This window comes from Podarcis erhardii (assembly GCF_964252035.2).
Source record: "Podarcis erhardii genome assembly, chromosome: 17".
Classification (NCBI taxonomy): domain Eukaryota; kingdom Metazoa; phylum Chordata; class Lepidosauria; order Squamata; family Lacertidae; genus Podarcis; species Podarcis erhardii.
Genome location: NC_138515.1, coordinates 15,978,713 through 15,998,475, shown reverse-complemented (window position 1 = coordinate 15,998,475; position 19,763 = coordinate 15,978,713). Strand labels below are relative to the sequence as shown.

Here is a 19,763-nt window from a genome sequence, read left to right as displayed (position 1 = left end):
GGATGTTCAATCGACACACAGGTCCTTTTTGACCCAGAAGAACGCAGAATGGGAGTGGGGCAGGGCGTAATGGGGCAGGGGGCACTTATATGCTCTCTGATAATGCATGTGGGGTGCCGGAAACAGAACCCCCGCCTGAAATGGCTGCTCCTTGCCAGATCATTTAGCTCAGCATGGGATTGAGGAACTTTTTAAAGCCTATTTGTGTTTCACCCCCCAGGCCTGAGACTCTCCTCTACTTGTTGACACTGTCTGGAAATACTTCTCCAGGGTTTCTGACGGGAATCTTTCCCAAGTTTTCCTGGAGATGCTGAGAATTGAACATGGTGCCTTCTCTATGCACAGCAGGTGCCCTGCTGCTTGGCTCCCCAGCACTGTAGAGATGCACAGAATAACCGCTGCTGGTGTCAAAAACCTGCCCAGATTTGTGATATGTTAAAGGAGCGACTTGTGACTTTAACTGCTTCCATTGTTTTACAGAAAGAGATGACAGCCCGGATGTGTCATTGAAGAACCACTGCTGAATGAACGAAAAACACAATTTCCTGCTAACTAAAGAAGACCTAGAGGACACGCCAGCCCTCAGAGGGAAAACTTGCCTCCTTTAATCCTTAAAAAGCAGGAACAGTCAGGGACAGAAGTTTATTGCTTTCACAGACACCTTCCCACAGTTGTGTATGCTCTTAACCCTAAAAATGCTGCTCAGTACCTCCTTGGAATGATGTGGATGACTTGGAAAGAAAGGACAAAATGACTCTTTTTTCCGTATTCCCTGAATTGAGTGAGGAGGAACTCGTCAGACTACAATTTGATTCCGTCCACCTTCCTGCTCTTAAAGCTTTACTGCAAGTTTGGTCTCTCGGTGTACTTTCAAAACCAACTATTGTTAAACTGTGGTTATAAATACATTGTTGTCGGGTACAGTACATGTTAAAGACCTCAGCAGAGTATCTGTCAGCCTGTTTTTTGCCTAAAAGGGGGAAAAGAGATGATGTGCATTATATACACACCCACACACCCACACCAGAAACTGAGATTGATACTTTAGGCATCAATCTTTGTTATCCAGAGCTCAGGTAGGGAAGTGGCCAATTGCCTAGTGGAACAGACAAACTGGTTTTTTCCACTTGAAACTGTCATCCCTTAGAAAGGTGGCGACTTTCAAAACACCATGAGTTGTGTGTGTGCTTCTTGCCTGTGCTACATACAGCTCTCTAGGATTGATACCTACAGACCTTAACTCAGTCCTGAAACCACTTGCAATGGTCACCACAGTCCTGAGATCCCAGATAAAAACTGGGGGCTTTCTCTAGACTTTCCCCTGGCAACAGGCTCACTCAAACCAGGAAAAGAAATGCCAAATCTTACACACACACACACACACACACACACACACACGTTGTTTTCCAGCTCATGTTAGTGAGTAGCAATGGCAGTTTCTGGAAGGAGGCCATAGAGAATGCTCTGATGCATGAGATTCATGGATTAAATACAGTGGTACCTCGGAAGTTGAGCAGAATCCGTTCTGGAAGTCCGTTTGACTTCCAAAACGTTTGGAATCCAAGGCGCGGCTTCTGATTGGCTGCAGGAAGGTCCTGCAGCCAATCGGAAGCTGCGCCGGACGTTCGGGTTCCAAAGAACATTCGCAAACCGGAACACTCACTTCCGGAACATTGGACTTGCAAGGCCTTCAGGATCCAAGGTACAACTGTAATAACATTTCAGAATTTGGAAGGCACAGTTTGTGTGTGCACGCAGAGTCCACTAAGGAAACAAAAAGCGCAGGTATGGGGAACCTTTGGCCCTCTAGAAGGTATTGGACTACAATTGCCAACATCCTTGACTATTGGCTATGCTGGCTGGAGCTGATGAGATTTGTAGTCCAACATATGGAGTGCCACAAATTCCTGTTCCTCACTTAGGGAGAATTATTATTGTTGTTATTTTAAAAAAGGAAGGCAGTGACAACTTCTGAGTGACAGAGAGAGATAATATGAGTCGTAAAGAATTCCAATTTGTTAGCCCTATAAGCGTCACTCAGCTGCACCATGTTTATTGAAATCAGTGACTTGTAGGGCATTTTCAGAGAGCTGGCTTGCGCACGCCCACCTCTGAACTGCAGTTATAGTGATTGAGAGCTACACTATGAGACCATAGTACACGTCGTGATCACCTATGCAGCTTTCTAGATCTTCTTTCACCTTACTCAAGATGACCTGGCAAATACTTCGAAACGCCACTGTGCCTCAATTATTTTTCTACTAAAACGTTTGTTTTCTTTCTTGACACTTCACTTACCAGGAAATTGGTGGTTGGTGTGAGTGTGATACTGGTTTCAATGTTGAGTGGGGGAAAGGAGACCTTTGTTTGAGGAAACGATAAAAGTAGCATGGCTTTAAGGCGGCATCCCATTGCTTGTTAAAAAGTGATGCACTTTGTATGTGCAAGAGATCTATAGTTGATAAGTTGCATGTGTGGCTGACTGGAGTGGTTATGTACATGTCTTGTTCTTCTGATTGCTGTCCTTCATTCCTAATTTTATCCCTTCTCGTAATATGAAAAACAAACTCCTTGTTGAATGTTGCAAGAATAATGATTGAATGTTGCAAGAATAACGATTAAGATGATGATGTTAGACTCATTCCATTTTGTCTGGTGTCTGATAAAATACCCTCACTCCAAAGCTTAGTAAACAGATGAATTGTCACCCAGTCTTAGCCAGTGAAATTGATATTGGTGGTGACATCAGCAAACAGCCAAGAGATATCCATGGCTAAGCCTATTAACCAGTGTTTACTGACACAGTTTTAGAGACGCAATTTAGAAAATGAAAGGAGTACTATAGAATTCGCCATGTGCCTTCTGTGGAATTTAGTCCAGTCTTTGATCATATAAATAGCTTTGGAATTTATTTGTCCTTTGACTAACTGGTAATTCTTTGACTTTGTGAAAATCAGTAATTTGGAAACTAATCCCACAGGAGGCGAAGATTTAAAAATATTGATGGGACAAGGCAGCATGTATTAACCTTGCAGCATAATGTGCATCGAAAGATGTTGGAAATCTGCAAGAAGTTATTTTTGATATGCACGTGTTTTTGTTCCCATATGGTCTGAATACCAACTTTTACAGTTAACACAAAAATGTGAAGTTTTGAATCACAATATCAGCGTAATTTTTTTCTATTTAAAGATGAAGGTTTATAATATGCAGAAGTGCTACGGGAATGGATTTGTGATGTCACAAGGGCAAATCTCATCACTGTTAGGTAGACGTGGTTTCTACCGCAAACTGGTAAGAACCAGTTTCCCCTAACCTCAGTCCTGACAAGAACATTGTACATTTAAACACAACACAGTGAATGAGCTACCCCACTTCTACCACTCAGGATTTAAGTGGTAAAGATTACTGTTTCCATTTAAAAAACAACACTTTACTGGTTTAACTTTCTGCTATTTCAAGAATTTTCAAACCTAAGCCAGGATCAGAGCAAGCTGACAACTTCCACATGTTAAGCAATGTTTTGGATACTCAACTTCCTGAACCTACCGCCCATGGCACCATGCCAGCAGATGGCACATGTATATTTTGAGGACGAAATTCTTTGTGTCTGTTTCTTTTAATAACCTGGCATTTAGAATTTATTTTAACATGTAATCCCAGGGGAATTAAATAACAGGGACCTTGATTGGGTTGATTGGAACCAGTCTGGGTAAGATTTTGGAAGAGCTTTGAGGCAGCAGGACAGCTTTAATACAATTTGGTGAAGCGCTCTTGTCTCATTGCACAGAGTTGCTTTGTAAGGCGTGAAGCAGCCAAATTCTAAGCCACTACTCTGGGTGGGTGGGATCGACTGTTGCTCTCCATGGTTCCTAGTGGTAGAAGATGCACTGGAAGCTCAGTTTTTCAAAAGTAGTCCGTATAAATGAGGGCTCAAAGCCTGCAAACTGGCCAGAGATCTCTGTTGAATTTCACAACGGTTAATGTCCCAGGATACAAGATAAAGCTGATGGGAGTTTATCAGAGAGGCCCTGGGGTCCCTGTTCACAGATTGCCGTATTTTTCACTCTATAAGACGCACCAGACCACAAGACGCACCTAGTTTTTGGAGGAGGAAAACAAGAAAAAAAATATTCTGAATCTCGGAAGCCAGAACAGCAAGAGGGATCGCTGCGCAGTGAAGGCAGCAATCCCTCTTGCTGTTCTGGCTTCTGGGATAGCTGCGCAGCCTGCATTTGCTCCATAAGACGCACACACATTTCCCCTTACTTTTTAGGAGGGGAAAAAGTGAGTCTTATAGAGCAAAAAATACGGCAATCTACAGAAGGTAACAATGCTGCTAAGTCTGGATCTTAAGCAGCTCACCCTGATGATGATAAAATATTTTTGGGAGCATTCTATTTTATGAACAGTGAAAGGTGAGTACATATGCTTTGCAGCTGCCTTTCCCTAAACTGGTCCCCTCCAGATGTTTTGGTCTACATCTCCTAGCAACATGGCCAGTGATCAGGAATCATGGGAGTTGTAGGGCAAAACATCTGGTGGCCACTATGAACTGATTTTCTCCTCCTGAAGTTTTTTAAATAAAACATGGCTGGCCTGAAATTTCAACAGTTTATTAAACACAGGCATAGAAACTCCGTCTGTCGTGCATTCCCAACTCTGTTTTGAGAACCCAGCAAAAACCAGATATTTGAAACTGATAAATAATGCTGCTTCTTTTTGACTGTTCAGGTGTCCCTGCTTTTGAAGTGGGTATAGTTTTATGTTGGAACAGTTTCCCAAGGAGCACAGGTAATGTGTCTTACCTGGTCTGTGATGGTATGTGGAAGTTTCCCCTCCACTAATTTAGACAAAGACTATGGTTTGTTTTGTAGTGTTTTTAGGGTTAACTTTTTAAGCAAGTAATTGGTTAGATTACATCGTTCTTTTTCCGCCCCATCAACCGATCAAATTCTACCACTGTGGGCTTTAGCAGTGTCAAAGTCAATGCATTTGCAGAATATTTTAGTTATGTGTGTGATTAAATTAAGAGTTCAACTGTATGATGAGACCAATGCTGTCAATGAAATAAAATGAGTTTTACAAAACGATATAAAGTTGCATCAATCATAATTCATGCTTTTAAACAACTGAAATATCACACAAAAAGCAGCACAACCCAACAGGTGTTCTGCATCTGCATCATAGAGCGAGATGAGACCACAACCCCAGAGTCATCCGCAACCGGACCTAATGGTCAGTGGTACCATTATGACCTTTTTACTTTAATTGAAAAAGTTTTGGAGTCAGACATTTTTCTTGGCATCTGCTTGCCCTGATTAATGTCTTGAACAGCCCAGCAGTAAAAAGAGCAGTTTAGATCCAAGACGTTGTCGTATTTAAATTAGACTAATTAAAACCAATGTGGCTTAAGTTATGAGTAACTTAAGTCTCATTGTTCCAGTGGGCTTACTCTGCATATGACTTAAGTCTGGATCTAACCCAGCTAGCTAGATTCATTCATGCTGTGAGCAAACTGATGAGCCTCCTCATCTGTTGCAGTACTTTTCAGACTGGTCCAAGAAACTCAGGAGCTTATCAAAAGAAAGTACCAGCAATGGAGTGCAAGGAGTTTGAAAGCATTTAATCTGCCATTACTCACGTTCCCTAGTAGGACACTGCAGCAAGGGAGTTATGGATATATGATTCCATGTGCGATGAGTAACAACTGACCTAGCGTCAACCAGTCTCTCTGGCCCCCGTGTGAACAGAGCATACCCTAGAATGCACATTCGGAACCTAAAATCGGGGTCAACCCACAAGTTACCTCCATTGTAAGATACTGCTGCGTGTTCTCTCCCTGTCTTAGAAGGACATCTGACCCGAACAGGCATATTATTGCATAGATTGGTTGGAGAGCCAATGTGGTTCGTGTTGGACGAGGTTCAAATCCCCAAGAAACTCAGCCAGGAAGCCTCACTGAGCCAGTCACTGTCTGAGCCCAGCTTGCCTCGCAGAGTTGTTGTGGGGATGAAATGGGGAGGAGGGAACCATACCCAGCACCTAATAATAATAATAATAATAATAATAATAATAATAATTTATTATTTATACCCCGCCCATCTGGCTGGGCTTCCCCAGCCACTCTGGGCGGCTTCCAAAAATATATATATACTGTATTACATTAAACATTAAAAGCTTCCCTAAACAGGGCTGCCTTCAGATGTCTTCTAAAAGTCTGGTAGTTGTTGTTCTCTTTGGCATCTGGTGGGAAGGCGTTCCACAGGGTGGGCACCACTACCGAGAAGGCCCTCTGCCTGGTTCCCTGTAACTTGGCTTCTCGCAGTGAGGGAATCGCCAGAAGGCCCTCGGCACTGGACCTCAGTGTCCGGGTAGAACGATGGGGGTGGAGACGCTCCTTCAGATATACTGGACTGAGGCCATTTAGGGCTTTAAAGGTCAGCACCAACACTTAAAAAAATAAAAATGGGAGCTTCTAGGAGCATCTTACCAGCATCAGCATAGTAAGCTAATCATGGCTTGCACTTCTGTTATGGAAGTCTGAGCTTCCCTAACTTAAATGACGCTAATATCATTCCCTAACTTAAATGACGCTAATATAATAGTTAAACTACCACTGAAGTTCCTCAGATGTTTTGCCCAAGGAGAAGCCTCCAGTGTCGAAGATGGGAGCAACAAAACAGTTTTGCTGATTTTCTCCACCCTCTGCTACCCAAGTTTTTATGTGCATCTTATTCCCACCAAATAAATTAAGATATTGTGCATTCTAAGATGCTTAATGGAATCAGATGGATTGTGGACCCTTAACATAATTGGAAATTAGGATAAAATGCCTACAGAACCTTAATCCTTCTAGCCAAGTACTAATATATATTGCACACACCATGAGCACACCACAGTAGACAGACTTCACTTCTCTCAGCAACTTTTAAAAAAACCACAATACAGAACACTGAATCATCGATCATTTCAGCTTGGAAAATTCTTAACTTGCTGACCTGGCTATGCAAGAGAGAGGAGGTGACCCACCTGTTTGCCTACAGATTATCTCTGTCATTGCTGCCATTGCTTTCGGTATCTACTGCATTTTAAATGGGGTTTCCTTTGGTGCCTTCAACTGGTGGTACATCGTGGGCATTTGCTGCATTGTGGCTGGTGCCTTTGCCACCTTCCGCATCTATGAGGTCTGCATCTCGGTGTCGCGCACAGAGGCAACCCCAGAACTCAGCCTGCATCCCTAAACAAGAAAGTTCCAGGAGATGGATGCGATCCAGAAAAGTTGCGCCACTGCATAAGAAGCCCTTTCTGTAGGATGTTAGTAACTGCATGATGCCTCTGCCCGAGGAAGAAGAGGAGGAATTTGGATTTGATATCCCACTTTATCACTACCCGAAGGAGTCTCAAAGCGGCTAACATTCTCCTTTCCCTTCCTCCCCCCACAACAAACACTCTGTGAGGTGAGTGGGGCTGAGAGACTTCATAGAAGTGTGACTGGCCCAAGGTCACCCAGCAGCTGCATGTGGAGGAGTGGGGAAGCGAACCCGGTTCACCAGATTACGAGTCCACCGCTCTTAACCACTACACCACACCGGCTCTCAAAGGAGCAAGATATTAGCGGCTGAACTGTAGTCTGTATGGCGAAGGGGAAATACTTTTTTATTTGCTGCATTCCAGGATATAGCTAAAGGCACAGAACGTGTAACAGGTAATATTTTTAGCTCCAGACCAAAGAAAGCAAGAGGGACAAATAGTTCCAGCTTCCTTATGCATCATTCCAGGGCAGCTCAGCCAGCTCCTTCGGTTACATTGCCTGCCTCTCCTCCTCCCTATAGTATTCTCACAACTACCCTAGCCCAAGGTTACCCAGTTACATAGCTGTCAATTTTCAGATTTGAAAATAAGGGATCAGCAGCCTCACCTGTCCCGGGGACAGTCTATGCCATGGGATATCTAACAATCTGGGATAGCAGCGGAAAATGGCGCTGGAATAAGGGAATTTCCCGCAAAAAAAGAGGGAAGGTTAACAGCTATGCCCAGTTATTTGATGGGGATTTGAACCCTGGTCTCTCCAGTCCTTGTCTGACACTAACCATGACACTGCACAGGTTGGCTTACAATAATATTCTGTTTCCATCCTTGGGCTGAGGCAGAGCTGGGCTAACTAACGTGGTACAGGGTGGCTGCTTGGCTTCTCCTTCTCTGCCCCCCCCCCAAGTCCCTTGTTGTTTTCTTCCCAGCCAAGCTGGCATCCTTCAGCAGCCGCTGCTGGGCAAGGACTGGATCTGAAGCAACCCTCAGCAATAGGTCTGCCTTGTGCAGAAAAATGGTGGGCTAGACATTTGTAGCAGGGCGTACAAATTACTTTTGCTTTAGGTTTAAGAAGTGTCGTTTTCCTGCCTTCACTTTCAACCTCCCCCAATCCCTGTAACATTTTATTTTATAGATAGGGAAATGGCTCTCTTGTATTTGCCCCTGCACTCTACCCCATGGTGGTAGTCTGGGTGGTGGTGGTGTTTAAAGCGGGGTTTGCTAAACAAATGTCAGTCAATGCCTTCTTAACCAAATGCTTCAGTATGCCAAATGTTCTCGTTTTCCTTTCTTCCTTGCCTCCTTTGCATTTTAAAAACTATCTCAGTACCTCACAGTCATTCATTCTTCCCTTTTCTCCCATTAAGTTATCTGAGCATTTCCATTCTTTTCTAATCCTGTCGTGCCTAATTTCCACACAATTCTCTCTCTTTTCTGACCTTTCCAAAAAAAAGTTGATTTAAATATACTTTTTTGACCCAGACCTTGCTTTTCCTTCTTGGCCTCTTTTTCCTGTTTCCCACTCACTATTTCTACCCCACACCCTAAATCATTTTGTTTCCCTTCCCCCTTCATTTTTCACTTTTCTCCTTTCCTTGCCCCTATGCCTCTTTGTATACACCTGTTTCCTCATCCTGTTCCTCCCCTCCCTGCCCCACTTCTCTGAAAGGCTTTATTTTGACTAGGATTTCCCAAAGCACAGCTCTAGAACACATTTAAATGCTTGGGATCAGCTCTGGAAATGGGTAACAATATTAAAAAGAAGAGTAGCTGTGAGCATATGCAGAATCCTTTACCTTATCACAAGCAGCAGACAAACACTGGAAGCAAGAAAATATTACTGTTGTTGTTGTTGTTGTTGTTGTTGTTGTTTGCATTTATTCATCACTTAGTACAAAAATGTCTCAGAGCAATACAATTATTAAAGCATAAATGGTAACAAAAAATCAAGCGTACCGAAAAGCTAAAATAACAATTGACTGAAAGCGCTCAACCTTCAGTAACATACGGACCAATTCTACCCTACCCTAGTAAAAGATGAATAGCAATACATACTTGGATTATCACCCAATTCAGAGCCAAATGCCTGGATGAACAGAAGCAATTATTTCCAAGGAAGCTTGAGCCATTAGACTTTTGAGAACACTGCCTATGGTCAAAGTTGAACCTCAGGCCGCCCTAGGCCTCTCTGGCCCCCAGAAGACTTCCTGGCCTCAGCCACACACCCTCACCTCAAACCACACCCTTCATAAGCCTTACTTTATTCTGTCCTTCAGGGATTTTGCATGTACACTTAAGCTGCACATGCGCTGTACATTTACAGTACGTTTGATGCACATCCCCCTCTCCCAAGAATTCTGGGTAGTTTGGAAATTGATCCAAGTTAGATGTGTTTGTTTTAACTCTGCAAAATGCCCAGTCTTCCATTCTTCTCCAGCTGGTTCATTGTGAGGTTAAAGGGCATGGTGATGTCATAATGTGATACTACAGCATGCAACATGAATGATTCCAGCAGGGAAAGAGTGAGAGTCGCCCAGAAGAATGATTTGAGACGTTGGACAGTTTCCCTTATGAATCTGCTACTGTTTATCTTTTTATCATCATTAATATTTGCAGGAGCTACTAAAGGTATGATCTCTTTGAAAGCTATATGCCTCATCTAAGAACATGATGTTTATTGTACACTACTATTGTGCTGCAAAACCACAAACAATGGCCGGCCGGGGGGGGGGGGAGGGGAGGAAATGAAAGTGACAATACAGTAATCAGACAATAATCACTGTATGGTGTCACTCAGAACCTCTCTTCAGCTGGACTCTTCTCTATTATATTTGGTGTACTTTGTCGAATATTTTAAGCTCCTGCCCCTTTAATTTCTGACACCACTCTACTGGCAACAAAATTCAGTGATTTGGGGGGTGTTGGTGGCTGGATACCTTGTCTTCCTGTCCACAGCTATTATTTGCCTTTTGTCTCCATCTGTAGTCATGTTAAGAATATGAGAAGAACCCTGGTGGATCTGACTCTAGCTCCATATAGGCCAGGTATGCCTTCAACCTTTACAGACCCAGGACCCACATTTAACCCAAACTTGCATTTGGAGACCCACTTCTTAAATCTTTTAAGCATATATTTGCATGGTGGTAGTGCTCCTATTGCAACTCACCTTGGATCAGTCTGCAACCCACCGGTTCAGGACCAGGATGTAGGCCAGCAAATCCACTTCTCACAGTGGCCACCCTGATTCCTTTAGAAAGCCCACATTTGAGACCATGAAGGCAGTTGCCCTTCCCTGCTGTCATTCCTCAGCCACTGAGATTCATTGGTATATCTAAATCTGGAGGTTCCATGTAGCCATAATGGACTGAATCTAGCACAGAAGTTAGTCCACTGGTTTCCGTGGCCTCAAGCAGACCTCTGATGGATTAATACTCATGATCTAAGAGTAATCCATTTGAAACATATAAACCTGTTCTATAATTATCTTAGAGCCGGGCTGGAGAAATATTTGGCTCCCCAGATGGTGCTGTACTACAACTCCCACTACCCCCATGTGAGTTGGAGCTGATGGGAGTTGTCGCTTGGCAAGTCCTGGAGGGCCAAAGGTTCCCAACCTCTCTTAAGAGTATTGGTCTTCAATTGCTGGGTTGGGACCCACTGCCAGAGCATGGCCTGATCTATGGCATGGGTTGCAACGCTAGCACTAACAAACCTACAAGTATATGGTATAACATTAAGAAATGGGTCCTCGAATGCATGTTTGGGTTAAAGGTAGATCCAAGGTCTGGAAAAACGGAAGACTACTGTCTCAGAGTATTGTTTAAAGGCCTGATGTTGGGTTTGGATGAAGAAATCATAGCAGGCTTCTGCTCTTTCAACCATAATTGAATAAAGTGATTTTTTAAAAATGTATCTCATTTATCTAGAGAAACATAAAGTTATTATTCGGATAAATCATGAGAAGAAAGCAAACGAGGAGGAGGAGGCAGGAAGTACGAAGCACATCGTCGTACACCCTGCTGTACATAAGATTTCTATAATGGAAGGTAAACTTTTTTATTATTCTTTATTAAAAATAAAAAGAAATATAAGGCAAAAGACCAACAACTTTTACAGCCTCAGAGGCTCAGAGTTATTAAAACATCTGATCAATACTTATGTAACAAAAAATACCCCACTGTCACCTTATGAAAATGTTTATACAGCAAACCAGTTTGATATGCAGATATTAAGGGACGAATGGAATAATGTGTTAGGGATGTCAATCTCAACCAAGCAAAGTTCTATAACAAGGGTGTTTCTGGACCTTAGACTAAGACGCATACAAAAAAATTATATTTTGAATTTACTGGAGTTAGGAAAGGGCTATCTAAGCTGCTGGAGATGATAATGCTTCTTTAAAACTTATGTTCATACAATGTCCCACATTGGTATATTTTTGGGAGAGGGTAGCAGAAATGATTAATGCAACTGTACGAAAAAACATTAAATTTGCAGTACTTGGAATCTAACTAAGGGGCAGTATGGAAAAAAGACTAGTATTGATGAACTGGAAGGAAAAAAATGTGGCTCTCTTCAACAAATGGATAGAAGATATGTATAGATTCACAACGCATGAACAAGTTGCAAGGGATAAAGTCAATGTATAACAGTGTCCCCAGCTCCTCTAGACAGTTCAGAAGGATGTCATAGTCAAATGGTATCAAAGGCCACTGAGAGATCCAGCAGAACTAGGAAACAGCTAGTTCTGGAAAATGGCAGACCTCCATTTCATATGGAGTAGGCAGTGGTAACAGATGCTCCATCTGGTCTTCAGTGTAACTCCCAATCAAAAGAACCCCTCTTTCTTACTTCAAGTGTTTGCTTCTGCATGCTGTGTAGCCATGAGCAACAAAACTCTACACTTGTGTACCAATGAATAATAATGGCACCGTTTTAATTACAACAAGGCTCCAGCTGTTCATTCTCCTTGATCTATGTCTTTCATGGCTGATATTGGAATTTGCACAGCCCAACTATACAATAAGGAGAGTACTGCCAAAGTCGTTGTTCTTCTTCACACTGGGAAGAGGGCTATCTCTGCACTTAGAAAACAAAGAACTACAGTAAGCCTGCAAATTACGTGGGGGTTATGTTCTGGGGATCATGCCTAAAGCCAAAATTGCACATAGTCAAAATGCACTGGGTTCAGTGGCAGGTGGGATTGCCAAAGGCATTTTTCCTGGAACCCCAGGAAAGTTGTGGGCTTACTGTATGTACATAACAAAACAGTGGACAAAGAAAGTGGTGGGTGCATTAAAAAATATTGCATACTTCTGCAACTTTGTTACAGAAGTATGGGATAATGAAGAACTTGACAAACATCCACCCAGAGGTGTCTTTTTCTATTGAGTAGCAGGTAAGGACATAGTTCAGCAGTGCTTAAAACTGAAATTTGTGTGTGAACCCACATTATGTATGTGCATTTTGTATTTCCCCTATCTAGGACTGGGAAAAACCACGTAATTTTTCACGGAGCCATCACTGGGTTTTCAGGAATTGGTACTACTGCTGAAAAATGTTGGCAGTGTATGTGTTGGGTCTGGGCCACTTTATTCTTCCCTGCTAGTATGCAAGAGAAACAAAACAACATCTGTGGCTTAGCTTTATGTCTGAGCTGGGAACTGTGGTCTGTTTTGCCTCAAACAAACTACAATCTGTAGCTGATATTTATTCTTAGACTACTGATCATTCATCAGTAAAAGAAACCATAATCCCCAGTTAAGACATAATACTAAGCCAGTTCATTAACTAGAAACAAAAGGATTGCTTATTTTTAAGTGATTGCTTAATTTTAATTGAATTGCACAGTTCTTAACTTTACTATAGGGCCACAGAATCATGAAGATGTTGGATTACAAGATAATGAAGATGTTGACAAAAGTCTATCCATTGATCACCTTTTCCATCCAATACCACGTAAGAACAGTTAGCGGTGATGAAACCTGGAAATCCCATGTGGTCCAACCTTACATATCATATTTGCATGTCATGATAAACCATAGTTACTGGTTTGCACAAAAAGTGCATTTTCATGGCCCATAATTACATTTTCAGGGAGCCATCACTAGATTTTCAGGAACCAATTTAAATTCTGAAGAGTTGATAGTGACCTCATTTGCATGTCACAGTAAAACCATGGATAATGAAAACTGTGGTTTACTATGAACACATAGTTCTGGGCTGCTTTGCTTCTTTTTTTATACCAAGTGGACACAGAACCCATAGACTGCACAGTCTTGTCACGCAGCGGGAGGGGGGTGGAGCAAAGCCAAAATTTGACAACATGCAGCCTTCCCAAAGCTAGGTAAGTGAGGCACTGGGTTTGGGGAGGGAGGTGTGAGGCTCTGGCAGGGTCCTATAGCCCTTCTATCTCCTTCCCAAAGCTGGGAAAGTGCTAACTGGCTTTTAGAAAGGAGGTAGGAGGACTCTAGGACCCTGTCAGGGCTCTCACAGCTCCTTCCCAAGGCCCAGTGCCTCACTTACCTGACTCTAGGGCTGCTGTGGGCTGCACATCCCAAATTTACCTATATGGGGTGGGTGGGCTTAACCCCTTCCTGTCTGGAATCTCCACCTGCAGTGAGAGTGTGGCATATTAACCTTTTCCTGCCCTGAGGGGAGAGGTTTAACTCTTCCCATAGCGGTCTTTTTTTTTTTTCTCTTAGAGGGAAAAGCATGGAGGAGGGGCCCATTCAGTTACTGCCCTTTCTTCCCACCTACCCTCTACAACTGCAATCTAGAGATAGAGACCACTTACCGGTACCTTTATGAATCAACTGTGGATTTGTTTTGTTTTGTTTCAGACAAACCACAATCTCAGACAAACAAGTTTGGATTACTGATTGTGATTTGTTTGAGCAAAACAAACCACGGTCCCAAGTTTGGACATAGTACAAAGCCAGTTCATTAACTACCCCATGACCTATGTTCATAAGAAATTAGTGAACAAGGAATCTGATTTTTTTTTTTAACCGAATCACATATTTCTTAACTTTTATTATAGTACCACCAAATAATGAAGATGTTTATAAAAATCAACCAGAAGATGTCCTTTTTCATCCGGTACCAGGTAAAGGCACAGTTAGCTGTGGAGAAACTTCCATGTGATCCAACTGTACAAATAATTCTTCAGAGGCCATATCTACTTTGGTCTCACTATTGTTCAGTTACCAAAGCTACCAGAACACCTAGGCCTAATCTCTGATGCTGGCTATGTATTATTTATTTGGGGTACGGGCAACCCCCCATTTATGTGCATTTGATATGTGTGCGACCACACATCACATCCAGTGTTTGAAACTCTCATTGTTCTAGGCGCATTTTGCAACAGGGAATTTCCTAAGTGCGAGCAGTTTCTGAGCTTCGGCCACAGTCCTGTGCCTAAGATTTCAGATTAAAACTGCAGAGTGGAAGGAGGACCTTTTTCTGCCTCCCAACTTCTAGCTATTCTCTGAAGATTGGAGAAGAGAGCCTCTTAAGAACATTAGGGGCTGGGCAGGGGAAGGACTAAACCATGTGAAAAACGAACATAATATTTCAGCTGCAGTTCATTCATTTTCAGCTTTGTATTCTTGCTATAAAAAAGCACGCCTAGACATTCCATTGTTGCGCCCATAACCTAAGTTTATGCTGCCATTTAGCTCCTAGCTTTTGTATCTCGGTTTCTAACACTTATCACATTAAAGTCTGGAAGTGATCTAAAAAGTCACAAAAGGGGGCAGAATGGGGTGGAGGTGGAATGGGGTGTTTGCAGGCTTTTTCAATGGTGTTTCAAATATACATGATTTTACTTAAGCATGTGGTGCCTTGGAACTTAACCCCCAATGAAGGGTTGCCTGTATATACTTTGCCCCCATGCCCCCTTTGGGAAGATTCCTGTGGATTTTCAGGAATCAGTAAAAAGAGTTGACACTGATCGCATTTGCATGTCATTATAAACCATAGTTAAAGGTTAGCTGTGAATTACTGACCAATTTGTTTGAAGAAAGAAACCATGATCCCTGGCTTGGACATAATGGACAGTCCATTAGCTATGCTTGAACTATGTACATAAGAAGTATTGCACAAATTAAATATTTGTTTTTAATTGAATTGCATTCTTAACTTTTATTACAGGACGAATGTTTAATGAAGATTTTGACAGAAGTCCAGTAAAAGATCTCTTTTTCCAACCGGTACCAAGTAAGGACACAATTTAGCAGGGGTGAAACCTGAAATTGCCATATGATCTTACCTTACACAACATTTGCACAAGAGATGAACATTTTGTATTGCCTATATTTAGAGCTGAAAAATAGTTAAATTTTCAAGGATCCAGCCTTGACTTAGCTTTATTTCTGGCCTAGAGATTGTGGTATGTTTTGCCTTAAACAAACTATGATCTGTAGCCACTGCTGCTGCTTCTTTTAGTGATAATGATTTGTTAAAGAACCCATCCCTACATCAAACATGATACTAAACCAGATCAGCACATTCACAGTTAAACATCAACTATGGATTACTTGCAGGGGTCACCAGCCTGTGACCCGCAGTGGTGTGTCACTGAGCAGGTGCCCCAGACTGAGTTTTCAATTACACACACACACAAAAAAGGCCTCAAGTTCTCCTAAAAAGAAAGATAAGGGGCAAATTGTGCAGGTACCTTCTAAATGATTTCTGTGAAATGAGAGTGGTGTGGTTATCTTATATATTTTCCTCAGTACTGTACAGTGGAACCTTGGTTGTTGAATGTAATCCGTTCTGGAAGACCGTTCAACTTCTGAAATGTTTGACAACTGAGGCGCAATTGCCGGTCGGCAAAATCCATTGAAAGAATGGAGAAACGTGCCTCAGAAGCTGTTCGACTTCTGAGGCGTGTTTGAAAACGGAAGTATTCACTTCCAGGTTGTTGGCATTCAAAAACCAAAGCATTCAGCTTCCGAAGCATTCGACAACCGAGGTTCCACTGTATTGAGGAACGCTCTCTGTTGCTACTAGACAACAACAGCATCAGTGAGTGTGTGTGTGTATAATCTCCATAATTAGGAACCATTAAGACACAGCTGACTTCCCATAGTATGTGCATAAAGTTGTTGGGAGTGATTGTCTCTCTAATTTTATTATGCCATGCCCCCTCCATGGCAGTCATTTTGTGACTGGTAGGTACTCTAACACTCTCTCAAAGTTCAAAATCTGCCTGCTAGTCAAAAAATGTTAGTGACACCTGGTAGACTGTGACATGTAAACTGGGTTACTTTTTCAAATCCCTGGGAATTTTCTATCCAGAGGATCAGGTATCTAGGATTCCTGCAGCCCTGCCCATATATTTTCAACATGTGCTGTCAAGATCTCTCAGATAAACCAAGAATACACTTCTCTCTATGACATCTGTGCACCAAGTCCAAATGGCAAATGCATGCACAAAAGTGTTTTTGGATTGCTCCCCCATAGTGGAATACCCATTGCCTGGAGAACCACTATAAGCTAAATCTTTCAGGATTTTTTTTTCCAGTCTGGGCCGGCTTCAGAAAATCTACAGTATAACAACAAAGGCAACAATGGCAACAACTGCAGATAAAACAGTGACCTATACAAAGATGTACAATAAGCAGTTTTCAACATATATTTATAAAATTATATTCAGAGCTTGATGATGATAACTTACTTATATAGTGAATAATTGGTTTCCATTCATTTGTTCATTCATTGCTATGCCAATGAATCTGTTGATACTTGTAATTCAGTTAATTTAACAACAACAAAATGCTTGGTACCACATCTTTTTCTTTTTCCATCAATTACCAAAAAGAATGTTAAAATGTATGGTTTTAATTCTTGCTGATCACACATTGACTTCTTTTCATACAGAATTTGGTAAGCAATTTAGTGGATTTAAAGGTAAACAGCTGTTTCCATTTGATTAATTTTAAACAACTGCCCTGCCTTAAGTTTCAGACAATGCAGAGATTGAGAAGCGCATACAACTTGTCTCCAAAGAAGAAGAAAGACCACGACCCCGGGAACAGATACTGTTGGCTGTATCCTCAGCAACTCTGTGTGTTTTAATATTGCTTACAATGCTTTGTGGTATGACTATATACCAATGTAGCAAAAGAATTAGGTAAGTCTTCCCATCACACAAATGATGAATTCTAACGATCCATCTGTATATTCTGTATTAATAGTCAACACATTATCTAAATGTAGTTCCTTGTGTAGCCAAAATGGCATCATCCACACACAAGAGGAAGGCATCAGTAGGCTTGGGGGAATCCAAAGGTTTAGAGAAGTATTTTTTAAAAAACCCCACAAAAAAACCTAATTTTCTCCAACTCAGTCAAGACAGAACATGCTCAGTGGGCGCAAAACAGTGGCTAACTGCTATAGGGGCAGGGGAGGAAGAGCAATAGAATGGAGTATCCCGGAAGGCAGAATACACGATTAACTGACTCAAATCTTGGAATGGGAACACTCCATCTTGCAGCTTTATACTTATAGGTCCTATATGTTCTTGCTCTGATATTAAAGGGGGGCAGGGCCCTGCCACTAGGGGCAAAAAGCTGCCTGTCCCTTTTTAACATACATTTTTCGCATCTCCCCTAATATGCCTGCATGCTGCCATCTCCACATGGAAGTGGCTTGGTAAAGCAACAGTTTGTCAGATGACCATGCAGGTTGCAGGCAAATGTTCTGCATTGTGGAGAAACCTACATAGGAAATGCTGTGCATGGGAGTGTCTTCCACGTGGGAAGGTATTTCGAGTGACACAGCCCTGAGATCCTTAGAAACAGCAGACACAAAATCAACACCCTCTTTGCATTCCAGTTTCACAGAGCTCTCATTTACTTCTTCTGAAAATCAAGCACTATTTGGGCCATCCTTTTTCCATCCCTATCCATCTGAATCTGCAATGTCTAGAACTGAGAGCTTGATATGGAACGAGTCCGGACCAAGATCAGTAGGACAGAGCCCCTCGGTGGCTAAACCCTCAAGGATGCTAACATTTGATCCTGTTGTACACTCAGTAGATGAGGTGTCATCATTTTCTGATGAATCAGCCCGCACTCTAGAGTCAATCAGGCTTAGAGAGACAGAACCATCTGAAATAGTGGCACCCTCTCAAGCCCCATCAACTGAAGCACCACCTCCAAGTGCACCAGCAGCAGCACCGCCACCAAATGAGCCAGCAGCAGCAGCACCACCACCACCACCTCCACCAAGTGAGCCTGCAGCTGCACCCCCACCCCCACCTGGTGGCCCAGCAGCAGCACCACCACCACCTCCACCAAGCGAGCCTGGAGCTGCACCCCCACCCCCACCTGGTGGCCCAGCAGCAGCACCACCACCTCCACCAAGCGAACCTGGAGCTGCACCCCCACCCCCACCTGGTGGCCCAGCAGCACCACCACCACCTCCACCAAGCGAGCCTGGAGCTGCTCCCCCACCCCCACCCCCACCTAGTGGCCCAGAAGCACCACCAGCACCGCCGCCACCACCACCACCACAAGGTTAAATCCTGATGTTGACGATGATTTTTGAAAAAGAAGGAAAGAAATCTGGATTACTAACTTCACAGTTGGCTGCTCCGTACAAAATTCAGAGAGAGAGAAATATTGAGATTCTGAAGTGAGGAGAAAACCAACAAGGAAGTTGGGACTACAGGGGTCTGAAGGCGTGCTGGAACGGTATTGATAGCTGAGCTTAGTGAGAAAAAAGTGGTGTAAGAAAGTACGTACTCCTAAGAGACATTGGAATAGTTTCATATTATGATGTGGGAAAATAAATAAATAAAGCTTTGAATCACTAGCCATGGCAAAACCACATAAGGTTACGTTACATGAATAAATTTTCTGTACAATAAATCAACTATATGAATGAACTCTCGTCTCCCCTACATTAAGATGTAGACTTGATGGCTATTTTCAGCCAGACTAATGCAGAAGTCACTAAATATGGTGGTGAGGACAGTCAGCTAGGTCCCCTTGCTGGTGTTAACTGATCCTAGGAATAAAACAGGTTTCTGTGGGGTTTGGGAAACCTCTTTCCATGCATCCTGAAATTTATGAAATCAGCAAGGCATTCTTTCCTGAAAGACAGCATTAGTATGGGGTCTCCCCTATGTGGAGTTAATAACTTTTCTACTGGGCTTGTTCAGCAACCTAACCTACAAAAAATTAACTACTGAAGCTTTTTCTGACATGCCAGTAAAAAGGGATGTGATTAAAAGCAAGGAGGCTGGGTATGCAGCAAGTGAGAAACCCTCTGTGTGGTTCTGATTGTCCACTGAAATAACATCCAAAATGTTCAGCGCTTACAGGAAGCCTGCTGTGATAGAGTTCCCTTGGGGGAATGCCATAATGCAGATGGTCGCTGCAGGCTAGCTGTCACCGCCAGTTGGCTGATCAGCAGTTACTAGAAGCAAGGCCAGCAAGCTT

The 19,763-nt window shown here is 42.6% G+C and overlaps 2 protein-coding genes and 1 long non-coding RNA gene across 6 annotated transcripts in view; 2 read left to right on the top strand and 1 right to left on the bottom strand.

The window, feature by feature from the left end:
• MOB3B (MOB kinase activator 3B) overlaps window positions 1-5,099 on the top strand; it is a 101,968-nt gene extending 96,869 nt beyond the window's left edge. For all 4 annotated transcript variants that reach the window (XM_081845648.1, XM_081845645.1, XM_081845647.1 and 1 more), the window contains exon 4: window positions 481-5,099. Coding sequence is in view for 3 of the 4 variants with exons in the window: in XM_081845645.1 (XP_081701771.1) it covers window positions 481-510 (30 nt within the window). In the remaining variant the exon portion in view is untranslated. The remainder of the gene's footprint in view (window positions 1-480) is intronic.
• Window positions 5,100-6,335: 1,236 nt separating this feature from the next.
• On the bottom strand, window positions 6,336-9,658 carry LOC309332569. Its single transcript, XR_014152185.1, has 3 exons — window positions 9,571-9,658; window positions 9,108-9,131; window positions 6,336-7,338 (listed from the first exon to the last, which is right to left on the bottom strand). It is a non-coding gene; the product is annotated as an uncharacterized lncRNA (long non-coding RNA).
• Window positions 9,659-9,761: 103 nt separating this feature from the next.
• LOC309332273 (uncharacterized protein) lies at window positions 9,762-19,207 on the top strand. The gene is made up of 7 exons (XM_081845345.1): window positions 9,762-9,939; window positions 11,238-11,357; window positions 13,180-13,269; window positions 14,354-14,419; window positions 15,466-15,531; window positions 17,278-17,449; window positions 18,154-19,207. Exons 1-7 carry the CDS (start codon window positions 9,810-9,812, stop codon window positions 18,839-18,841), a joined length of 1,332 nt encoding a protein of 443 aa, XP_081701471.1. The 5' UTR covers window positions 9,762-9,809; the 3' UTR covers window positions 18,842-19,207.
• The last annotated feature ends 556 nt before the right edge of the window (window positions 19,208-19,763 follow it).

Excerpts from the sequence above, each read along its gene's own strand:
- LOC309332273 (XM_081845345.1), top strand. The coding sequence starts at position 9,810 with ATGAATGATTCCAGCAGGGAAAGAGTGAGAGTCGCCCAGAAGAATGAT. Across the intron at positions 11,358-13,179 it reads TAAGATTTCTATAATGGAAG|GGCCACAGAATCATGAAGAT; the intron begins GTAAACTTTTTT and ends ACTTTACTATAG. Across the intron at positions 17,450-18,153 it reads CAATGTAGCAAAAGAATTAG|TTTCACAGAGCTCTCATTTA; the intron begins GTAAGTCTTCCC and ends TTTGCATTCCAG.